This window comes from Monodon monoceros, unplaced genomic scaffold (assembly GCF_005190385.1).
Source record: "Monodon monoceros isolate NGI ecotype Baffin Bay Population unplaced genomic scaffold, NGI_Narwhal_1 Super_Scaffold_19, whole genome shotgun sequence".
NCBI classification, from domain to species: domain Eukaryota; kingdom Metazoa; phylum Chordata; class Mammalia; order Artiodactyla; family Monodontidae; genus Monodon; species Monodon monoceros.
In genome coordinates, this window is record NW_021703775.1 from 9,655,503 (window position 1) to 9,677,297 (window position 21,795).

At 45.7% G+C, this 21,795-nt stretch overlaps 1 protein-coding gene across 10 annotated transcripts in view; it reads right to left on the reverse strand.

Annotated features, from left to right (window-relative positions):
- NPHP1 (nephrocystin 1) overlaps window positions 1–21,795 on the reverse strand; it is a 105,033-nt gene that overhangs the window by 25,480 nt on the left and 57,758 nt on the right. For 5 of the 10 annotated variants that reach the window (XR_003794886.1, XM_029231812.1, XM_029231810.1 and 2 more), the window contains 4 exons: window positions 19,324–19,436; window positions 17,231–17,304; window positions 15,283–15,327; window positions 13,576–13,822 (listed from right to left, as the gene is read on the reverse strand). Coding sequence is in view for 9 of the 10 variants with exons in the window: in XM_029231812.1 (XP_029087645.1) it covers window positions 13,576–13,822; window positions 15,283–15,327; window positions 17,231–17,304; window positions 19,324–19,436 (479 nt within the window). In the remaining variant the exon portion in view is untranslated. Of the gene's footprint in view, window positions 1–1,807; window positions 2,134–13,323; window positions 13,823–14,309; window positions 14,453–15,282; window positions 15,328–17,230; window positions 17,305–19,323; window positions 19,437–21,795 lie in introns of those variants that run through there. The other 5 variants (XM_029231815.1, XM_029231819.1, XM_029231818.1 and 2 more) reach the window with 5 other exon arrangements.

Consider the following 21,795-nt stretch of genomic DNA (forward strand, 5'->3'; position numbering starts at 1 on the left):
TCCCTGATTTTGACAGTTGTGCTATGTAAGATGTGGCCCTTAAGGGAAGCTGAGTAGAGAGTATATGGGAACACTGTTCTGCTGTTACTAGCGTTGCTATAAATCTAAAACGATTTCAAAAGAAAAAGAAATGAACGATATGGAACCAGTGACATCATCCCACCCCCTGAGATCCTCAAGGCCCCAGAGCCCAGCATAACAAAGCACTTTTCTTCCCGCAGGGGAATTCCGCTGCAGGAGCCCAGCGTCCTGGGGCTGCGGGCACCAGATGGCCCTTCTCACGACCACCGGTACTTTCCTGACTCCTGAAGCCCCATCCCTCCAGCCTACTGCCTGCCAGCCTCTCCTGGGGTCCAGGCCTTTCCCTCTCCTGCCCCCCAGCCTGGAAATCCAGCCTGTCCTTTGAGGTCCAACTGCAAAGTCGCCTCCTCAGTGACAGGCCCGGACCCCTCTCCGAGGTGACAAGGTCGGATGGCCTCTCCTTGCTGGTGTCACAGCGCAGGACCTTCGCCCCCTCAAGCACCGTCTGACTGTAGCGAGGAAGTGCTTGCGGGCCTCTGTCCAGCAGACAGGGAACCTGGGAGGGCATGGGTCCTGTCGCCGGTGGCTGGTGTGACCGACATAGAGCATGTGCTCCATAAAATGGGGAGGAGTCGACCCCGACCCTGGCCATTCTTGTGGCTGTTCCGAGGCGAGGGGCACACCTGGTCCAGAGAACTCACAGGAGCGCTGAGATGCCATCAGTCTGGCGGGATCCCCTGACTTGTATCCCACTAGGGGCCAGGCCTGGCAGAAACCTGCTTCTTGGGTGGGGTTTCAGCTGGAGCCACCCAAACGTCGGGCCCACCCTGGCTGGCTTCCCTTTCTTTCTTTCTTTCTTTCTTTTTTTTAAGGCAGTGCCACAGGGCATGCAGGATCTTAGTTCCCCAACCAGGGATCGAACCCGAGCCCCCTGCAGTGGAAGCGCGGAGTCCTAACCACTGGACCACCAGGGAACTCCCAGGCTTAGCTTTCTTGTTGCCATCAATGGGCTCCCTTTAGCGAGTTTGCCAAAAGATCACTCAATCAGGCCAGCCTTCCAGGCAGATGACAGGGTGACAGGGCCGTCAGTTCCAACTGGAAGTTGGAACCACTTTCTGTCTTTTTCTCCCTGCCCAGGGCCAGCACTGCCAAACTCAGAGTCGGTAAGAAAATATCACCCACAAACTAGATATTTCAGAAGGTGCTCGAAAACCAAAAGAAACTCCTCTGCCCTAAATTGTTCACCAGACTTGTGATCCCCGTCAGTGAAATGTACATGGTGACAGCCGGCTCGGAGTGGACTCAAATTCTGTTGAACACTCTGGACCCAGCAAGGATTGGGGCTCCATTTCAGCTGCAGGGACCCGGAGAGGAAAGCAGTGGCAGGTCGTTGAGAGCACCCAGGGCATCTCACACGACTGTTCTATGGCAGATGTTATCATAAGCAACTTCCCACACAACTCCAAGTTCAAGGTTAGCTGACGTGACAATTAAGAAAATCTTGGAAGAGCTGCTCTCAGAAGGAAAGACAGAGTGCCCCCGTTGTGAACTTTAGAAAAGCACAAACAACAAGTAGTTGGAGAAAAGAAACCACATAATAAAAGTCCGTTCCCAACATCTTCCTGAGGACCCAGGATACTTTAGCAGTTCGCCCACACCTCCGATCACCAGGTCGCCTGCCCAGTTACCCCGGTGGGTTTCATTTGGGGAGCAGATGACCCACCCATACTGCAGAAGCCCAGAGGTGCTCAGGGAAGGATTAGGGGACACCCACCCTGGAGCCCCATGGGGGAGACTGGAGGCCACGGAAGCTCTGGCCTTGGAGCCCCTTCCCCAGGGAGCTGCTTCCAGCTCCAGGCCGGCATCTCCCAGCCCCCACTTTATGCAGGTGGCCCCCACGGCCCCACTCACCAGCTCGGGCAAGAAGAAGGCGTAGGGGATGGTGAGGAACAGCGCGATCCCCGAGGGCACTTCGGGCTGGGTGTAGCTGGTGGGAGGTGGGTCGTGGGAGGCCATGCTCTCACCCACTGCCTGGCGCCCTGGCTCCACAGCCCGTGCCCGCAGCCCTTCAAATATCACCTCCTGCCCGACACACCCATCAGAGGACGTTGCCTGGAAGGAAAAAAAAAAAAAAAAACCGTTCCTGCCCAGCAGGTCCTTCCACTGGCTCCAGCCAAGAGAATCCTCAGTGAAATGCGGTTCGTGCATCAGACAGGCTTTCGCCCGGGCTGGGGCAGAGTCGCTAAGGAAGGAGAGCCGGAGCCTCTTCCTAGACTTTTCCTCCTAAGGAAGTTTTGAATCCCAGGCATGCTACTCCAGGGGAGGCCAGCTATAGCCACCACCCCAACCGGGTGCCCAGAATACAGGCTGAGCCGCTTGAATAACAAGGACCGTTTATTGAAGAGCTACTAGGAGCCAAGAAATCCGCAGTCAGCTCTGGTGCTCCCCACAGCCCGGCACGTGACCGGGTTGCCCCTTTTCCAAGTGAGGAGACCAAGAATTTGCCAGGTCAAGTCAAGGTCACAGCATGCCCTGCTCCCGCCTTCTCCACCTTGGGGGCCTCAAGCCAGAGGGTGAGGAGCCACCCTCACTTCCAGCTCCTGCCCCGTCCTGGGGACGTGGCACTTCCTTCTCTCTCTGCACCCTTGTCACCATCCTCCTCTCCTACTTTTCTCTCCCAGCGGAGAAGGCCTCCCTCTCTGGGAAGAATCCGCCCCAGTGGGCACCCCCTCCCTGCCCCAGCACCCCAGCCGGTGCTTCCAGGAGCCAGGCTTGGGGCCAAGCGGTTCCTTCCTGCCTTCCGCCTGCCTACTGGCCGAGCTCCAGGGCTGTGACCCAGCGACCAAGTGGCTCCTTTCCCTCTAAAGAAAGGGCCTGGAGATGTGGGCCCTTTGCCTGTCAATCTGAGAATCTGCCACCCTGCAGGAAGGCCTGGTGCCCCAAAGTCTGCTGGGGATGCTCGGGGTTTGGAGGTCCATTCTCCCTGCCCTCCGTGGCCTCAGCCCTGGAGTGGAGGGGATGTGGGAGGACTGCTCTGTGTGCTGGGGTCAGGAGATGTCCACCACAAGAGGCCAGTTCCTGAACAATCAGGGCCGGCCCTCCTGGGCACAGGTCAGGGTAGCAATCTGCTGGGCCTTTGCCTGGCTGGGAGAGAGCTGGGTGAGAGCCAGGGGACAGGGGAGTTTGGACAAATGAGCCCAAAGCAAAGTCACTGCAAAGAGAGGCAAAGGGCACATGGAGTAAACGTCAAGCCAGCCCGGTCATGCCCTCCTTCAGGCCTGGGGGGATCTAGCGGGGAAGTGAGGCCCTGATCCCACCTGCTTTCCAGCCCCACCTCATTTGCAGGATGAACCCAGCACAGCAGGCACTGCCCCAGGAATCCCACCTCTTGCCCCCTCTCCGGACTGTTGTAAATCAGCCGTGGCCACTCTCTTGGGCTGTAGGATACCCTGGACTCAGCCACCGACAACATGGCACATAGTCTATGGGAACAGCTCAGGGAAAACAAGAAGGAAAATAACCTTTCTCGGACTATGAAGTAGAGTTAATACCAGAACCTGGACACGGCCTGAGCCACTTCTACCTTCTAAGACAATTCATATGTTTAGAAGGGAAGATGTGACAAAACAAGGCTGTAAAAAATTTGGCATATTTTAAACATTTTACATTTAGCCAAGTCATGTTTTATTATATGCAATGAAGTATAGCACAATCTACTGAGGCTCTTCATAAGAAAGCTGTAGGATTCATAATGCATCACAGGCAATGGGATGCCGGGACGGACAGAAGTTTAGAGCTGTGAGAACATCTTCGCCTTCCAGTCCAGCTGATGCCTCGCTGGGGCTGTAGGTGTGAATGCACTGTGAGACAAGGTCAGAGCCTGGTGTGAGGCTGCGGGTCACATTTTCTCCTTTGTGTGTTGGGGCGAGTTAAATGAGATATAGTCTATTTGAAAACTTCCAGGACAGTTCTGGCTAACGGCAGACGCTTAACAAGTAGTTGTTCATCTAATTCTAATCCTGAAATCACTTCTCTTTGCTTCTCCTTTCCATAGTAAGACCAGCACCTCCTCTGTTAATATTTCCATCCTGATATTTTTAAAAATTTTATTTATTTTTGGCTGAGTTGGGTCTTCATTGCTGCACGCGGGCTTTCTCTAGTTGTGGCCAGCGGGGGCTACTCTTCATTGCAGTGTGCGGGCTTCTCACTGCAGTGGCTTCTCTTGTTGCAGAGCACGGGCTCTAGGCATGTGGGCTTCAGTAGTTGCAGCACTTGGGCTCAGTAGTTGTGGCTCGCAGGCTCTAGAGTGCAGGCTCAGTCATTGTGGCGCACGGGCTTAGCTGCTCCGTGGCATGTAGGATCTCCCCAGACCAGGGATCGAACCTGAGTCCCCTGCATTCGCAGGTGGATTCTTAACCACTGTGCCACCAGGGAAGTCCCTCCGTTCTGATTTTAAAAAATCATTTCAAAATTGTTTTTGTTGATGTATAATATGCTTACAGAAAAAAATGCACAAAACATACAGACCATGAAACCACCACCCAGAGCAAGAAATAGAACGTTGCCAGACGCCACCCAGTCATTTCGCCCTCCCTTCTCCCCAGATGTCTGCTCCCATGATGTCTAACCCTATCAGTCAGTTCTGCTTGATTCTGAATGAATTTCTGTGCGTCTGGCTTCTTTCGCCCAACATTATGCCTGGGAAACTCATCCACGTTGTTGTGTGCTGCTGTAGTTCCCTCACCGCTGTAGTTCCCTCACTGCTGCAGTTCCCTCACTGTTGCACAGTATCCCATTGTATAAATATTCTACACTTTACTCATTCTAGTGTTTATGAACATTTGGGTTATTTCAATTTGGGGTCTTAATTAGTAACACTGCTATGAAAATTCTAGAACATATCTTTCAGGGCATCTAGGTATGCATTTTTGTTGGGAATATCTCAGGAATGGAATTGTGGGTCATGTGGTGTGCGTTTTTAGATAATGTCAAGCTATTTTTCAAAGTGGTTAAACCATTTATACTCCCACCAACAATGTATGCAAATACTGTTGCTTATAATTGATGTTTGCATGTTTATTATAATACACTTGGTGTTTGCGTGATATATATGTTCCTACTCTTTTACTTCTAACTTACCTATATCACTATATTAATAATGGTGTGTGTGTGTGTGTGTGTGTGTGTGTGTGTGTGTGTGTGTGGTTATGACAGAGTTGGGCCTTTGTTTTTAATCCATTTTGCAATTTGCTTTTTTTTTTTTTGTCTGTGCCACACAGCTTGTGGGATCTTAGTTCCCAGACCAGGGATTGAACCCTCGGCTATGGCAGTGAAAGTGCTGTGTCCTGACCACTGGACCACTAGAGAACTCCCAACAATTTGCTGCCTTTAATTGGTATTTTTAGACTATTTACATTTAATGTAATTATTGATATATTTGGATTTTGGTCTACCATCTCATTTTTTGTTTTTTATTTGTTTGCTCTTTGTTTCATTTCTTCGTTTCTTCTTTTGGATTTTAAAAACATTTTTAGTATTCCGTCTTACTTCATCTATTGAGTTTTTTTACCATGTCTCTTTGTATTACTTGTTTAGAAGTTGCTCTAGGATCTACAGTATACATATTTAACTTTCCAGTCAACTCAAGAGTACTTTGCCACTTCGGATGGAGTGAAGAACATGTAGGTCCCTTTACCCTCTTCTTTTCAGTTGTAGTTGTCATTCATGTTATAAATGCATACGTTGAAAACCCCATCAGACAATGTTATGTTTTTTTGCTTTCAACCATCATACATATTTTAAAGAACTTACTTAAGAGAAAAAATTAATCTGTTTACCCAGATATTTACCATTTCTGTTGCTGTTCCTTCATTCTTGATGTTCCAAGCTTTCCTTTGGTATCATTTCCCTTCTGCCTGAAGAACTTCATTTAGCATTTCTTTCAGAGCAAGTCTGTTGACAATAGATTCCCTTAGTTTTCCTTCATCTGAGAATGTCTTAATTCCACCTTCGTTCCTATAAGGTATTGTTGCAGAATATAGAATTCTGGGTTGCCAGTTTTGTTTTTTCTTTCAGCACTTAAGAAATGTTTTGGCCTCTGGTTTTGATGAGAAATTCTCAGTAATTCAATCTGTTGTTTCCTCTGTTGAATGCATTGTTTTTCTTTGGTTGCTTTCAAGACTTTTTTTTCTTTGTGTTTAGTTTTATAGTTTGATTCTGATATGGCTGTGCATGGCTTTCCCTGAGTTTTTTTTGTTGTTGTTCACTAAGCTTCTTGAATCTGTAACTTTTGAGTCTTTCATCGAATTTTTAAAGTTTTCAGCCATTATTTCTTCAAAAAAACTTTTTTTTTCCTGTACTACACTATTTCTCCCCTCCTACTGAGACCCTGGTTACAAGAATGTTAGACCTTTTGGCATTGTCCCATGGGTTCTTAAGGATTTGTTTATTTTTTCAATCTATTTCCTTTCTATTGTTCAACTGGACAATTTGTATTGATCTATCTATACTGATTTATGTTGACCTATTGAAGTATCTTTAAATTTACTGACTTTTCTATCGTCTGCATACTGTTATTGAGTTCATCCAATTAATCTTTTTCATTTTGGTTATTGTATTTTTTGTTTCTAAAACTTCAATCTGGTTCTTTCTATATCATCTGTTTCTCTGATGAGACTATTCATTTCGAGGGGATTTGCCCTTACTTCTTAGAGCATGATTATAACAGCTGCTTTAATGTCTCAATTCCAACAACCATGTCATCTCAGACTTGTTGTCTCTTATTGTCCTTTCATCTTTCCCCTTTGAGAGATTTTCCTGGGTCTTCAAACATCAGGTAATTGTGGATTTTACCTTGGACATTTTGAATATTATGTTATAGGATTATGGGTCTTCTTCAAATCCTATAGAAAATGTTGAATTTTTGTTTGCTTTAGCAGGTGACCAACCTGGTTAGATGCAGGCTGCAAGTAAGTTCCTGTCTACCTTCTCTGGTCTGAAACCACCTGAACAATGTCAGTTCAGTTTTTAAGGCTTTGCAGTGCTATTGAGATCTGTTTGGTGTGTGTGCTAGTCTTGGACCTAGGATCAGTCTGGGACCGTGCTGCTCAGTTCTAAAATCCTTTGGCATGCTGTTTAGGGGCAGCTAAGACACTCACACACTACTTTATGGGATCACTTTCTTTAGCGCCCTCCTCCCCATGATCCCCCCACACTTTCCAGTTCCCAGGTGATCCTGACCCCTCCACCCTCACCTTGGTCCCCTGGCTAAAAAGCCAGGGTTTTACTTTCCCTGCTGTACTGTGACAAAAAGCAACAAGATATATTTACACAGAGAAAGAGAAAGAAAGAAGGATTTCCCCCCATGCTCTTAGGACCACAGTTCCTTTGGTCAGAGAGAAGGGTGCCCTTCCTTAGTCACCTGTCTGGCTGCCACTGCCGTTGTCACCCCTACTGTCACTAGATTGCCTGGGGGCAGGAAAGAATGGAAAAAACTCCACAAATAAACAGGGGTTTTCTACACTCTCTCTGCCCTATACGGGGCTCTCTTTTCCCATTCCTAAGCCCAGAAATGGAGGGCTTTTTCGGAGATGTTTTTGGTCTGTATCCTGTACACAGTTCTAGGTTTCATGTTGTCTGAGCCCAGGCCTGAAGAATCTGGAGGGAAAAAATGGGAAACTCACCACCACTTTGGTAGTACTTTCAATTCTGGTTTCCTTCCCAAATAGTCCCACTTCTACTTATTTTTCAGAGTCCTCAGAAAGCTGCTCCATGCATCCTGTCCAGGGCTTTAGTTGCATTCAGTGGGGAGGAAAGGGTAGAACATCTCTCTCTATTTGACCAGAACCAAAACTCTACCAGCCTGTTTTGATTCTCTGTATAGCACTTATCACTACCTCGTATTTTTGTTTATTGATTCATTTGCATATTGTTTGTCTCCCGCCCCTGCCCTCCCTCGGATGTTGGCTTCAGAGGAGCAGTAACTCTGTATTGAATATTGCCTGGCACACAGTAAGCACTCAATAAATGTTTTCGAATGACTGAATCTACCCTCTCCGTCAGAAAGACTTTGGAGACAACTGCTTCTCTCTTTTTTTTTTGTCTCTTCTTCCTCAAACTCTCTCCCCACCAATAAATCGCCTTATACATTTTTCATAAAAGATTTATTGGTTGCCTGATAAGGGGCAGGCCAGGAGAAAGCCAGAGATGCTTGGAGAAGGGACAGCATATCCATTCTTCCCACTGCACGTGTTAGAAGAACCCATCCCAACTGGCTCTAACAACCAAGGGAATTTATTACCTCAGGTAAGTGAGAAGTTGGGGGAATGTTGGCTTCAGGTGAGGCTTGATCCAGGGACTCAAACAATGCTACCAAGGACCTAAGATCCCCTGTTTGGTCAGCCCTGCCTGCCTGTCGCTGTCACTACCGTTGGCTTTGTTCTTAACCTCACTCAGTGCTACCCCCATGTACACACAGCTCTAGGCTTTCACTTCCCAGTAGTAAAGTTGCTGCAATACACAGTGGCTCCAGATCTCACATCTCCTGCTACACTGGGCAGGGAAGGAGAGGGCTCTAGAATAAATCTGGGGTTTGCTCTCTATTGGCCCATTCTTAATCCAATCACTGTGACCAGAGGAGTGGCATATCCTGATCTTCTTGAGCCAATCATAGCCCCTCCTGGAGCTGTGATGAAAGGGATCAAAGGGTGTGGTGTAGTGGGGGGGGGGCTCCTCCAGAAGGAGAAGGGGCGGTGGAGCTACCAGAAGTCTATGGATATTGGACAGCAAATGCACCAGATGTCCATGCACTTGCTTCCCCCTGTAGAAGGAGGAGCCCAGCCCTCCCCCTTCACCCTGCAGGGACACTCATGTCTCACTGGCTCTGGCCTGCTCATTCAGACACAGCTGGATTGCAGCTACTATCTCTACAAATCAATCTGACTCCCAAATGGGGGAGTTAGAATGCACACAACCACAGCCCCAGGCTTGGGAGGAGGCTGCGGTTAATGCTGTTTGTGGCCATTAGGAAGAACTGAGTCTGGTTCCCAGTGTCCTTGGGGTCTGGGCAGGCACAGAAGGCTTCAGGGTCAAAGGACAGCTGGCAGGAAAAAGGATGGACTCATGGGATAATGATTGGGTCATCCAGAGAGACCTCCCTGGAGAATGGCTCAGAAAACCTGGAGCCTTTTTAGTTATCTCCCCAAGTGGCCTCTTCGAAAGGGCAAAGTTCGGCAAAGTTAATCTTTGTTGGCAAAGTCAAATACAAATGAGCAGGTTAAGGTCCAGTCTGTCTCCAGAGCACGAGAAATGGACTACCCAAGGGCCATATTACCAAAGTCCCGAGTGCAAGCTGTTTTCCATCCGTGATTTCTGGTTTCCATTTTATACTCTGCCTGCACGCCTGCACGCCCTCATTCAGTGTCAGTCACTGAGGCATAAATTCCGAGGCCTCCGTTTTCCTACCCATCATGGCACAGCCCTTCACTCACCATTCATTTATCACTCCTCCCATCCCTCCCCGTCCAAATCTATGTGATTACTCGATTACTGCCTTCAAGTATCAGAATTTCCGCCAGCAAGTCTGGCTCTTGAGGGATCCACATGTTATTAAATCCACATATTCCTGAGTTTCAGACAGCGAACGGTGGGAGTTCAGAGAGTGAGGGATTCATCCAAAAACTGAGTGGAAGCCAGCTGGTCCCCAACGTGGGATGGCGGCGTCTGGGGAGAGAGAGCGCAGTAAGGAGGACCACCTGTGCTGATCGCTTACTCGGTGCCCGCTTCAGGGCTCTTAACCCTGCAGACATGGGATGGCTGGAATTTAAATATCACAGCAACAACGGAAAGACACAGTGAGAGGCCCTTCCAGCAGTCTGTGCCCTTCTTCATGGTTCTCATGTGTGATTACGTCTACATCGTGCATTGTGAGTCAGGACAGGGATCTCATCAGGGCTGCTCCCACCGGGTCCTCCAAGCCGAATGCTGTGCCTGGAGCATAGTAGGTGCTCAGCAAATACATAATGAATGAATGAATGAATGAATGAACGAACGAATGGGCGATTATAAACCTCAGATGTACGGTGCCTTGAATCAGTAGGGCTCTGTCTCAGATTCTCTGTTTTGAGGAAGCAGAACACAAAGCAGCTAGGTTCCAGCCAGCTCTGGTCACCTCCACGCCCAGAGAAAACCTCCCAGCTTGGAATGCTTCACACCAGAGGAAGTGACCAAGTCCACAGCAAAGGATGTCCTGTAACACTGTAAACTGACAAAGCCCTGGGCTGGCAGATGACACTTCCAGCGCCCTCCCTGGTCCCTGGAGGTTTCCCAGATGCTGCTGGGTTGGCAAGTTAAATCTGCTCCGTTTGTATGTGGTATCATGCATTTCAACCACTCCCTTGTGAGTTGTTCTGGCCTCAATCTTAGACCATAAAACCACTGGCGACTGAGGTGGTACATGCTCCGTAGTACACGCCCCGTCTCTTGCCATCCAGACTGGCCCCCCAGGCCAGGGAATTGCAACATTTTCCGCCTCCAGCAGATCTGATGGATGTGATGCTCGATCCATTGTATGAGGCTGGAGGTGGAGGGAGCGGGCCAATCCCCCTGTCCTCCACAATGGTTCTTTTTTCTTTTTTTTTAAGATTTTTTTTTTTTTTTGATGTGGACCATTTTTAAAGTCTCTATTGAATTTGTTACAATATTGCTTCTGTTTTTTCCTTTGGTTTTCTGGCCGTGAGGCATGTGGGATCTTGGCTCCCCGAGATCGAACCCGTACCCCCTGCACTGGAAGGTGGAGTCTTAACCACTGGACCGCCAGGGAAGGTCCCCCTGCTCCGACCTGTGATTCTGATGTGGGGACCCCCCCCTCACAGGGAGGCACCCCGTACTTGCTGCCATCTTGCCGCTCCCCCGCTTCAGTTCTCGGTTAAGTCGGTGTGTTGCCAAGTCACGGTCCTTGACATGCGGACCCCCAAGGACTCATTTCCAGGATGTTTTTGGCTCCTTGACAGCCTCTTCCTGTTTTGGAAGCTAAAAGGTGGCATTAAAAAGCCAGAGAGGTTTCATTGTTTTGAAAAAAAAAGCCTCCACTGACTGAGGAGGGAACTTCAGCCTCTCGATGGCAGAGACACGCTCACCCCCGCGGAACAGCCTCCTCCTTGAGGGCCAACTGCCTCCGTGCCTTCCTTTTGGGCCTGAGCATGACTGAAACTGTTTTCTCTCCTGTCTCGGTGTTTTGCTTATGTGTCAGAAACCCTGAAGTTCGCCGCATTCGTCAAGCACGACATATTTCAAATGAACACAGAAGACAGTCTGTGAAAACACCCTCTAAGGAAAGCTCCCTCGCTCCACACCGTGCATTCACTGAAAGGAATTCACCAGCAATATTTTCTTTCACTCAGAATGCCCCACCTCTGGCTTGATGCTAAGAATAAGCTAAATGATTAGAAAAAGTAAAAGGTGGCAGCTAGGAATTAAAGAGTCTACAGAAAAATGACCTTCGCAACGGGGAGTGACATGGTTTCATGTTCTCTCAAACCAGACAGCAGGGACCTAAGATGAGACAACTCTGACAGAACCGGGAAATCTCTGTACATACGCTTGCCACCTCCATTTACACAGGCGGGAACCCCTCTCCTGCAGCAGGAGCTGTGGAGGGCCATGGTCCCAGAGGGAGAGAGGCACCGCCCTGGGAAGGGGACAGGCAGCTCGTCATGATGGTTTCCCACACGTCGCTGAGGGCATGGGGTGGGGTCTGGGGGGGCGGTGGAGACGTAGTGAAATCTCTTCTCCGAGGCCATGTTCTCCCATGACATTTGTGGCTGGAAGCCCTTTCATACCATGTTAAGTTCGGAGATGAAGGCCCACGTTGAGTTTCGGTTAAGGGTTTAGCGGAAGCTGACTAAAGATGTAGCCCAGGAGTTTCATAATACAATGGATCTCTAAAAGTAAATGCCTCCTTTAAGGCAGCACGCTGTCCAAAAAAGTTCCTCAGTTGGTGCTCTGATAGTTTAGGTTAAACTCTAATTTGATCGTCTTTTTCTTCCAATAGCCTTCTCACGTCTTATTTTCACATGCAATTCTTAAATGTTTGCACTGATGACGGGAGTGTCTTAGGTTGTAGATGGTGTCTCTACGAGGTACATTAGCTGTGCCACTTACTCGCTCTGACTTTAGGAAAATTATCGAATCTGCCTGGCCTGTTTCTTCAGCTGTAGTAATACAGGAGAAAACCAGCGCTGGCCTCCTATAGTAGCTGTGAGCGCTAACCTAGTAAATGAGAACATACGCAGCAGGCACTCAACAAACGCCCTCTGTACTGTTATCGCTCACAGTGAAGGCTTGGGACAGCTTCACTGGCAGTTACAGGTTTATCTGAAATGCAACAAAATCTTTGTTCTTTGACACAGGGGTGGGGTAACTTAGTCCCCAAAGCCTGGAGGTGTTTTCTTGTTTTGTTTTATTTTCTTTTTAAGAGCACCAATTATATGGACTTGAAAAGGTAAAGCTAGATTCTGTTTTTATATCTAATTAGAATAAACCACATTCAAATATTAGACTGAATTCAGTGATTAATAACACAGCTTTCTCCAATAGATTACTCTGATTTCCCCTACATTTCACAACACAAAGTTTATTAGCAAAATCATATATTTAACATATTCTGGGTCCTAGACTCTTATCAGACATATCATTTGCAAATATCTTCTCCTAGTCTGTGGATTATATTTTCACTTCCTTGAATAGTCATAAATTTAGCTTTTGATAACATCTTGCTTTCATATAAATCTATAGATACAGTTAACTTAAATTTGTTACTTGGTATTACATACAGAATGGATGGACAACAAGGTCCTACTGCAGAGCAGAGGGAACTATATCCAATATCCTATGATAAACCATAATGGAAAAGAATATAAAAAAGAGTGTATATATATGTATAACTGAGTCACTTTGCTCTACAGAAGAAATTAACACATTGTAAAGCAACTATACTTCAATAAGAAAAGAAGAAACAGACTCACAGATATAGAGAACAAATTAGTGGTTACCAGTGGGGAGAGGCAAGATAGGGGTACGGGATTAAGAGGCACAACTATTAAGTATAAAATAAATAAGCTGCAAGGATATATTGTACAGCACAGGGAATAGAGCCGGTATTAATAACTTTAAATGGAGTATAATCTTTAAAAATTGTTAATCACTATACTGTATACCTGAAACTTTCATAATATGGTAAATAACTGTACTCAATAAAAAAGAAAAACAAAACAAAAATTTGTTAGTTGGTTTTTGAAAAAAATTCTCTTTAAATTTAGATATAATAGTATTTCTCATAAAAATTTACTTCATTGTATTAACACATATTCAAATTACCAGATAAACATTTCTTATAGAATGTGGCCTGAACAAAAAAGAATAAAGCCTAAGTTATGATGGGACAGTTACTTCTGGTTTTCTCATGTGACGCAGGTTGTCATGTAGGGTCTATCAGATTCAGCGGGAAGGGGAAGGTCAAGGGGCACCGCAGTCAGGCTGCGATCTTTCTTATCTCACCCAAGAAGTCATAGGTCTGCTCTGAAATGTCGAAAGGCTCATGGAGCCCCGCTGGCGACAGCAGAGCCTGGAGGGCGCCCTCGTTTTCTTGGCTTTGCTTGAGGAAGTCGGCGATGACCTTCCATCGCGCGGCCTCGGTCTCCTCCTCTGCCCACCTGAACGGAGGCAGGAGCGCAGAGTGGAGGAGGGGAAGCGCGCAGTCGTGGTAAACCAGGAGGAACACGGCCTTCTGGAGCTCCTTGTCTCTCTGCGAAAACACCGGCAACACCAGTGACTGTGAGTGGACCCAGCTCATTACTCCTCAAGTGTTACACTGTATGAGCTCTGTTAACTAGAAGCCGTCTAGGGGGTGGGAGGGAGGTGCCATCAGTGTCTGGCAGGTAGTCAGCTCGGAATCGTCTGCTCAGTCAGGACGTGGACACAACAGGAGTCACCGCGGAGAGAGACAAGTGGTTCTCTCTGAGGGTCTGCAAGGGGCTCCTTGAGGCCAGGGTGCCCCCTGAGTGCCATCAAGCAGACTGGGGTGCCAGAATCTAATTCCGGGGACAAGGGTGCGGTTCCAGGTAAATGGAATTAAGACACGATGTGAAGTCAGCTGTATTGCTGAATGAGGTCAAGGTGATATGGGGGAAGGGTAGCAAGGGCTCTGCGTGAAATCCAGAGAAAGGAGCCCCAAGCAGTAGGAATGTGTTGTCAGCCCCGCCTCCCCATAACAAGAGCTGGGCAATACCCACACGGGCAGCGGCCCGGCTCCGACAGCTGGGGTGGGCATCACAGCCGAGGTGGCGGTCTACTCTGCGATGTGGCCCCCGCAGGCTACCGTGTGTGGAGAGGCAGCTTCTACAGGCCCGAGGCCCAGCACCTGTCCACTGCCAAGCTAGAAGGGCATTAAACCTGCCAGTCTTAGTCAAACAAAAACTCAAATAAGGATACAATATATACACTTTTTTTTTTTTCAATTTTTAGTGTCTTTGTTCTCCCATGATTCCTGGAGGCTAATGAAAAGTTCAGCTTAGTAGTCCTAAAACCATGGACCATGGGCCCAGTGCAGCCCACTGCCATCTCTTTTTAGAAATAGTTTTACAGAAAACAGCCCTGCCCAGGTGTTTACATATTGCCTGAAGCTGCCCTGCGTTATAGTGGCAGAGCTGGGTGTTTGAGCCAGACCACACGTGGCCTGCAAAGCCAAAAAAATTTACTCTCCGGCCCTTTACCAGAAAAGTTTGTCAATCCCAGACTAGAGCAGTCAAGCCACTACTCACTGATCACCGCAAGTTCTGTAATGACCACACTCTCCGGCCACGTAAGCACAGCCACGCCTGCTTTCAATGTGTGCTACAGCTTATGCCAATTTTCTTCTTCCCTCTCCTTACCTGATACGGACTTTGAGAGCTAGGGGAATTTTTTTTTTTTTTTTAAATGAGAGAAATTTGATAGCCAACTGGGACGCTTTGGCTTAGAAAGTTCCCCTCAGTTCAATAAACTCAGTGATCTGAAATGACTGTCTCGATCAAGTGTTTCTTTTTACACTTGGAATCCATCACCCATACCCTTCTGGGAAGGTGTCTTTGCAACCGTAATAACACCGTTTAACTGTCAAGAGGGATTAGGACCATGGTTACTTCAGCTAAAAAAGAGGCATGATTAGGGTGTGCGGCAGACACGGAGCACAAAACGTGTGAAGCTCGGGGTACACAATCACGTTACCTTCTCTGATCTTTTTAAGGTACTCTCTTTCTCAGCCCAGGAACTCTAAAAAGCAAATAGAAATATTATGTTAATCCGAGTATTCACAAGTCTTTGCCACACCTCTGCAACTTCACTCTGTAATTAAACTTACGGACAGGATTACAAACGCTGTACGGATCCTGCACATGTAAGGAGTGAATCTCTAATTAGGCATCGAGTGCTAATGACCCAGAACCAGACTGACTAGGCAGGATGTATCAGTGAATGATTCCTCAGAAGCCCGTGATTCTTACAAGTCAAAACTAATTTAAGAACAGAGAATCAGTGCAATGCTAACACATGCATGCAAACTGCACCAACGCAGCACCTAAACAATAAAATACCATTAAGCTTTCAAGGTAAGACAGTCATGAAAATAGAAAATTCTGCCAAATACCATACCCCTCGACAATTCTGTTTGCCGAGATGAGGACAGTGGACAGGGAGAGGTAGAATGAAGTACAGCTTTGCAAGTAAGTATTTCCAATCTGTGCACCAAGTTTCACAAAAGCTTCTTTAAAGAAATAAAAAACCCAGAGTTCAATTAACCCCACAGAAGTATGAATCAAAGTCCTTCCAGGGCCCAGCATGGTGCCTTAGCCATAGCGGGCTCTCGTGAAATATCTGTTGAATGAATCAATGTATGTACGTTTTGTATAACGAGTAAATATTAATATACTAATGCTTTATAGGGGAAGAAAGAGAAATTCTGCATTATCTAACTATAGTGCCAGATGAGCTTGTCTGAAATTACAGATAAGCATATGCCAAGAACATTTTCTTACATCTTTTTGCTAAAACCTCATCATTGCTGTTGACACCCCCTCCCCAGCCAAACCAGCAAGTGAAATCAGTTTCCAAGTCTAATAAAAACCTCTGTAGACGATGCTTCCTCCTTCCAACTCCGCCAGGCCGTATGGCCTCCCTCCTTATCAAGAGGACTCACCTCCCAACACAGCTCCCCTCCCTCCTGCGCACGTGCTTCTCCACGTCTCTGTGCTGTCCGGGGTCCCTAAAGCAAAACCCTTCATGGATTGCCCACCACCTACCACACTCTTCACCCACAGGATGAGACTGAGATCGCCCTTGACCGTCTACAGATTGACATCCGACAGGCCAGACGGGGTCGTCTGCTCTCCTCAAGAGCACGCCCTCTTCCCTCCTGCCTCAAAATGTTTGCTTGTGCTGACCCTCCCACCTGTGATGTCTTCTTCTCCTGTCCCAGTATGTCGAAACCCCGCTTGGCCCCCAGGCTTTCATTAGGTGCATCTCCCTGAGGACCTCTTTAATGAAACAGGCTCCTGATCTTTACATGCTGCCTCCTTTAAATCTGCAAGGACCTGGATTACACATCCCCTGCGGCACTTATGTTATCTGAGTATTTGCGTCACGGGCCTAATACTTGTTGATTCTAATATTTAAGTTGAACTTTGTGAAACTGCCGTTTTTGAAGGCCAATAAATGGCTAAAAATTAGAGATTTCACGTGGTTCAACCTAATATCCAGCTGCTTTTTCATACAACAGATAACATACTTCAAATTAAAATAAAAATGATATGCAGACCCTGATTCTCCCCTGAAAACTCAGTCAATTTATCTAACAAACCATTTTGGATTTTTGCTCTCAGGACACAATTGGTGGCCACCTTAAGTCAAGGAACAAACAATAGGGAGGAGATTGCAACGGGGTAGAAGGCAGGCACTCCATCTGCTTATGGGATCAGGGAAGGCAGCCCTGGGGAAGTAACCTCCATAGTAAGAAAGGACAGATGAGACCAAGTTAGCTGGACAATAGACAGGGATCGGAAGACATCATCCAAACAGGGAAGAAACAAACCCCACAGAAGCCTAGAGCTGGTGTCAGAACTCATTATGCAGTATGTCTAACCGCCTTTAGAACCCACCAGGTTTCCATCACACTACCCACCCTGAGTGCATCCATTAGGTCAGGCTGCTCCAAGAGCTTGGGGAAGGTGGCCAGCACTGGATTACTAATTAAATCTGAAATACAAAAGAATAAAAAGGATTTTATATAAACTTCAGCCAATGTGTTTTACAGCAACAGACATAAAAACATTCATTCAGATTGAAATTACTGTGCCGCATGACTTGTTGATAACACATTCTACCCACCTTAACCTCCCGGAGGGCTGGAAGCTGCCCCCTCAGCCTCCATCTGCCCCTGTATCCACACCCCAGGGAAGTCTGAAATGAGTCTGGTACCAAGTAGATAAGGCTTTTAGGTGGGAGTAAAGTGGCTCTGAACAGAATAAGACTAGAACATTTTGTTCTTCTGTGTTGTTTTTCCAACCTCTCTTTCCTCCTCCTGAGTGTGGTGTGGTAAGAGAAATCTTCCAATTAGGAGGCTCCCACACTCTCAGGAGGCAGAGTGGGAACCAGGGGCACCAAGGGAAAGGAGGTGGAGGGCGGGCAGCTCCTGCCCAGCCTGGGGCCAACGGATGGTGCTGGATGACATCGGAAGGAATGAGGAGTTGGGGATTCTGACCACGTGCCTAAATACTGTGCAGGAGAATACTGATATTTCACAATCAATAGTGGCACGTGGAGGGCTGTGCAAAGAGGCCCACCAGGAAGGACACTTCAGAAACGGCAAGGGCAGTGACTTCTATAATCTTGTGTCCTCAGTAGAGAAAAATCCTCTCTCTAGGTCTTACTAAGTTTATTCTGATGCGCAGATTCAAATGAAGCCAACAATTCTGAGTAGGCTTCTCCCTACCTATAGAAAAACTAATAAGCCTTCTCCTCTTTAAGGAGTCGGGTCGTTCGTGAAGTTTTTCTAGAGCCATTGAAACAAATTCAGAGGCAAGTGACGACTAAAAGGCTTAAACTGTCCTTCCTTTAGAATTACAATTATTCCTTGAGAAATGTTGGTGCTTCTCTGACTCTAGGTAGTTCCATTTCTACCTACCTATCCAGGTGGTGTGTCCCTGGGAGGGGACTCGTGTCTAACCATGAACTCCACTTGTCCATGAGAGCCGAGTCATCATGGGGCTCTCTCTCCCTCTCACTCGATTCTAGCCACACGGGCCTGCCTTCAATTTCAATCTCTCCAGTGCACTCCCGTTTTCTTGCCTTGGGTCTTCAGACATGCTGGTCCCTCTATCCAGAAAGGATCCGCCCCCACCCATCTCCCCTGTATGTCTAACTCCTCTCTCAGGTCTTCTCTTAAATATTCCTTGCCCAGAGAAGCCTTCCCTCATCCTATGAATTAATTCAGGTCTTCCTAGGGTACGCTCTTGTTGTGTATTTCCCTTCAGAACACTTGAGGTTGAAAAGGATTATTCATATAATTTTGTGTTTGAAGTCTGTTGCCCCACGAGAGTAGGGATGATGGTGCCTGTCTCATTCATCACTGGGTCCTGGCACAATGCCTGGCATATACTAGGCACTCAATAAAGAATATCCAATAAAATTCAACTTTCTCTGGAGGTAATTCTTACAACACATGCATATCTCTGTGCAAGTTCAATCATGTGTGACAGCTCACTGATTTTTTAAAATTACTTTTTAACATTTTACTTGGAAAAAGTTTCAAGCTGACAAAAAAGTTGCAAGAGTAAAAATAGAACCCCTGAACACCTCTTTACCTGGATTCACCAATTTTATTGATTTTTAAACTTCTTGCATTAAGAACCAGTTATTTTGGGTAATTTTGGTCTCTTTCCAAAAAAGATGATATACATATCAAACACGTAGTAAAAACATTATTAAAGACATTAAAGGAAAATATGATTACAGCTGAAATTTAGGATCTCAAGTCCCCAGAATCTGAATGGTAAAAAGTGTATATTGTAAAGAACGGAACACGTACGGAGCTCACACAGGATGCGCACTGAGCACAATGATTTGCGTCTGAAGTAAGTGATTGACACTGATGCTATTCTAAATATTTTATTCCAAATGTCACCTTCAGAAGCAGAAGATAAAGGCTGGCAGAGGTTACATTTACTCAAAGCATGATGCACTGTTGTACGTGAGGAAACTGCAAAGACTTCTCACCAGCACTGTGCATGCTCATCCTGTCTTTCAGGAGCACGTCTCCAAGAATCTGGCGATAAAATATCAACAAATGAACGGAGCACATACTTCCAATTAATGTTTCCGGCAGTAGACTATTAAAGAAGAAAAAAAAATGTGTTCATTAAACAATCCCCTACGATCCAATCTACGGTGTTTTTAAAATGTATACTTATTACTCGAATGAAGAGTTTCAAGTTTCGCTTCATTATTGAAAAAAAATTTTTAATAATTTTGAGGAAAACTTCCACTATAAGTTGACCACGTTAAACTTCAGAAAACTTTTATTTTTACGTGTGTACTTTCAAGTTGCGACTCTGGGTTACCATTCCTGTGTTTCCATGTTCGCATATACACCCATGTTAAATGTCGAATAAAAAATAAAAGTCATCAATTATGTGTTTTAGAAAGAACGGGACTAGTCAGCTACAAGTTTTAACAAAGCCATGTTTCCACCTCACCCGATGTGACGAATGCAGAGGAAACGAGTTCAGACTGTTCCGGGTGCTGGGTGGAATACAGGAGGGTGTGGCAGATCAGACTGAATTCTGACTTTGCTGTGCTACCTCCTAGCTACGTGATTTGGGGTTAATTATTTATTCTCCTTGTGTTTTGGTTTCTTCATTTGTAGAACACAGATAGTCATAGCTGCATCTCAGGTTACTAAAAGGATTAAAATGAGGTAAATGTGGAATGCTTAATGCAATGCCTGGCACATACTGTAGTAAGGTCTCAAGGACAAGAAAATTTCAATATTGAAGTTACATTGATATCAGTTTAAAACAGACTGTAAGGACTTTAGGATGTTGTATGTAATCCTCATGGTAACCACAAAAAAAAATGTATAGAATATACACAAAAGGAAATCAAAATGTATCATTACAAAAAAAATCAATTAAAAACAAAGGAAGGCAGTAAGGGAGGAAAGGAGGGACAAAAATACCCTTAAAACATATAGAAAACAAGTAACAAAATGGCAATTAAGTCCTTCCCTATTAGTAATTATTTTACATGTAAATGGATTAAACTCCCCAACCCAAAGACATAGATTGGCAGAATGGATTAAAAAAACAGGATCCAACTATATTGTGTCTACAAGAGACCCACTCTAGATCTAAGGACATTCATAGGTTGAAAATGAAAGGATAGTTAAAGATATTCCATGCAAATAGTAAACAAAAAGAGAGCAGGGACAGCTATACTAACATCAGACAAGACAGACCTTAAGCCAAAAAGCTGTTACAATGAAAGATATTATATAATGATAAAAGGGTCAATTCATCAAGAAGATATAACAGTTATAAACATACACAACAGACATCAGAGCTCCTAAATATATGAAGTAAACAGTGACAAAAGTGAAGAGAGAAACAGATCTACAATCCTAGTAGGGGACTTCAATACCCCACTTTCAATAAGGGATAGAACAATCAGACAGAAGATCAATAAGGAAAGAGAACTTGAACGACACCGCAGACCAACTGTAACTGACCGACATATACAGAACACTCTGCCCAATAGCAGAATACGCATTTTTCTCAAGTGCACATGGGACATTCTCCAGGACCTTCTCTTAACATATGTGGTCATACATTAGGCCACAAAACAAGTCTTAACAATTTAAAAGACAAATTATACAAGGTATATTTTCTTTTTTCCAAAGTACATTTTCTTTTCAACATTTTTTTTTTTTGCGGTACGCGGGCCTCTCACCGTTGTGGCCTCTCCCGCTGCAGAGCACAGGCTCCGGACGTGCAGGCTCAGCGGCCATGGCTCACGGGCCCAGCCGCTCCGCGGCATGTGGGATCCCCCCGGACCGGGCACGAACCCGTGTCCCCTGCGTCGGCAGGCGGACTCTCAACCACTGCGCCACCAGGGAAGCCCCCAAAGTACATTTTCTGATCACAATGGAATGAAACTAGGAATCAACAGCAGAAGGAAAACTGGAAAATTCACAAATATGTGGATATCAAACAACATACTTTTAAGCAACCAATGGCTCAAAGAAGAAATCACACGGGAAATCAGAAAATATCTTGAGACAAATAAAATGAAAATACAACACACCAAAACTTATGGGATGCAGTGAGAGCAGTTAAGAGGGAAAATTTATAGCTATAAATACTTACATTAAAAAAGAAGAAAGATTTCAAATCACCAACCTAACTTTACACCTTAAGGAGCTTGAAAAGAAAAACAAATGAAACCCGAAGGTAGCCGAAGAAAGGAAATAATAAAGATTAGAGCAGAAATGAACAAAATAGAGAATAGAAAACTACAGAGAAAATCAATGAAAGCAGAGCTGGTTCTTTGAAAAGAAAAATAAAATCGACAAACCTTTAGCTAGATTGACTAAGAAAAAAAGAGAGAAGACTCAAGTTACTAAAATCAGAAATGAAAGGAGACATTATTACTGATTTTACAAAAATTACAAAGGATTATAAAAGAGTACTA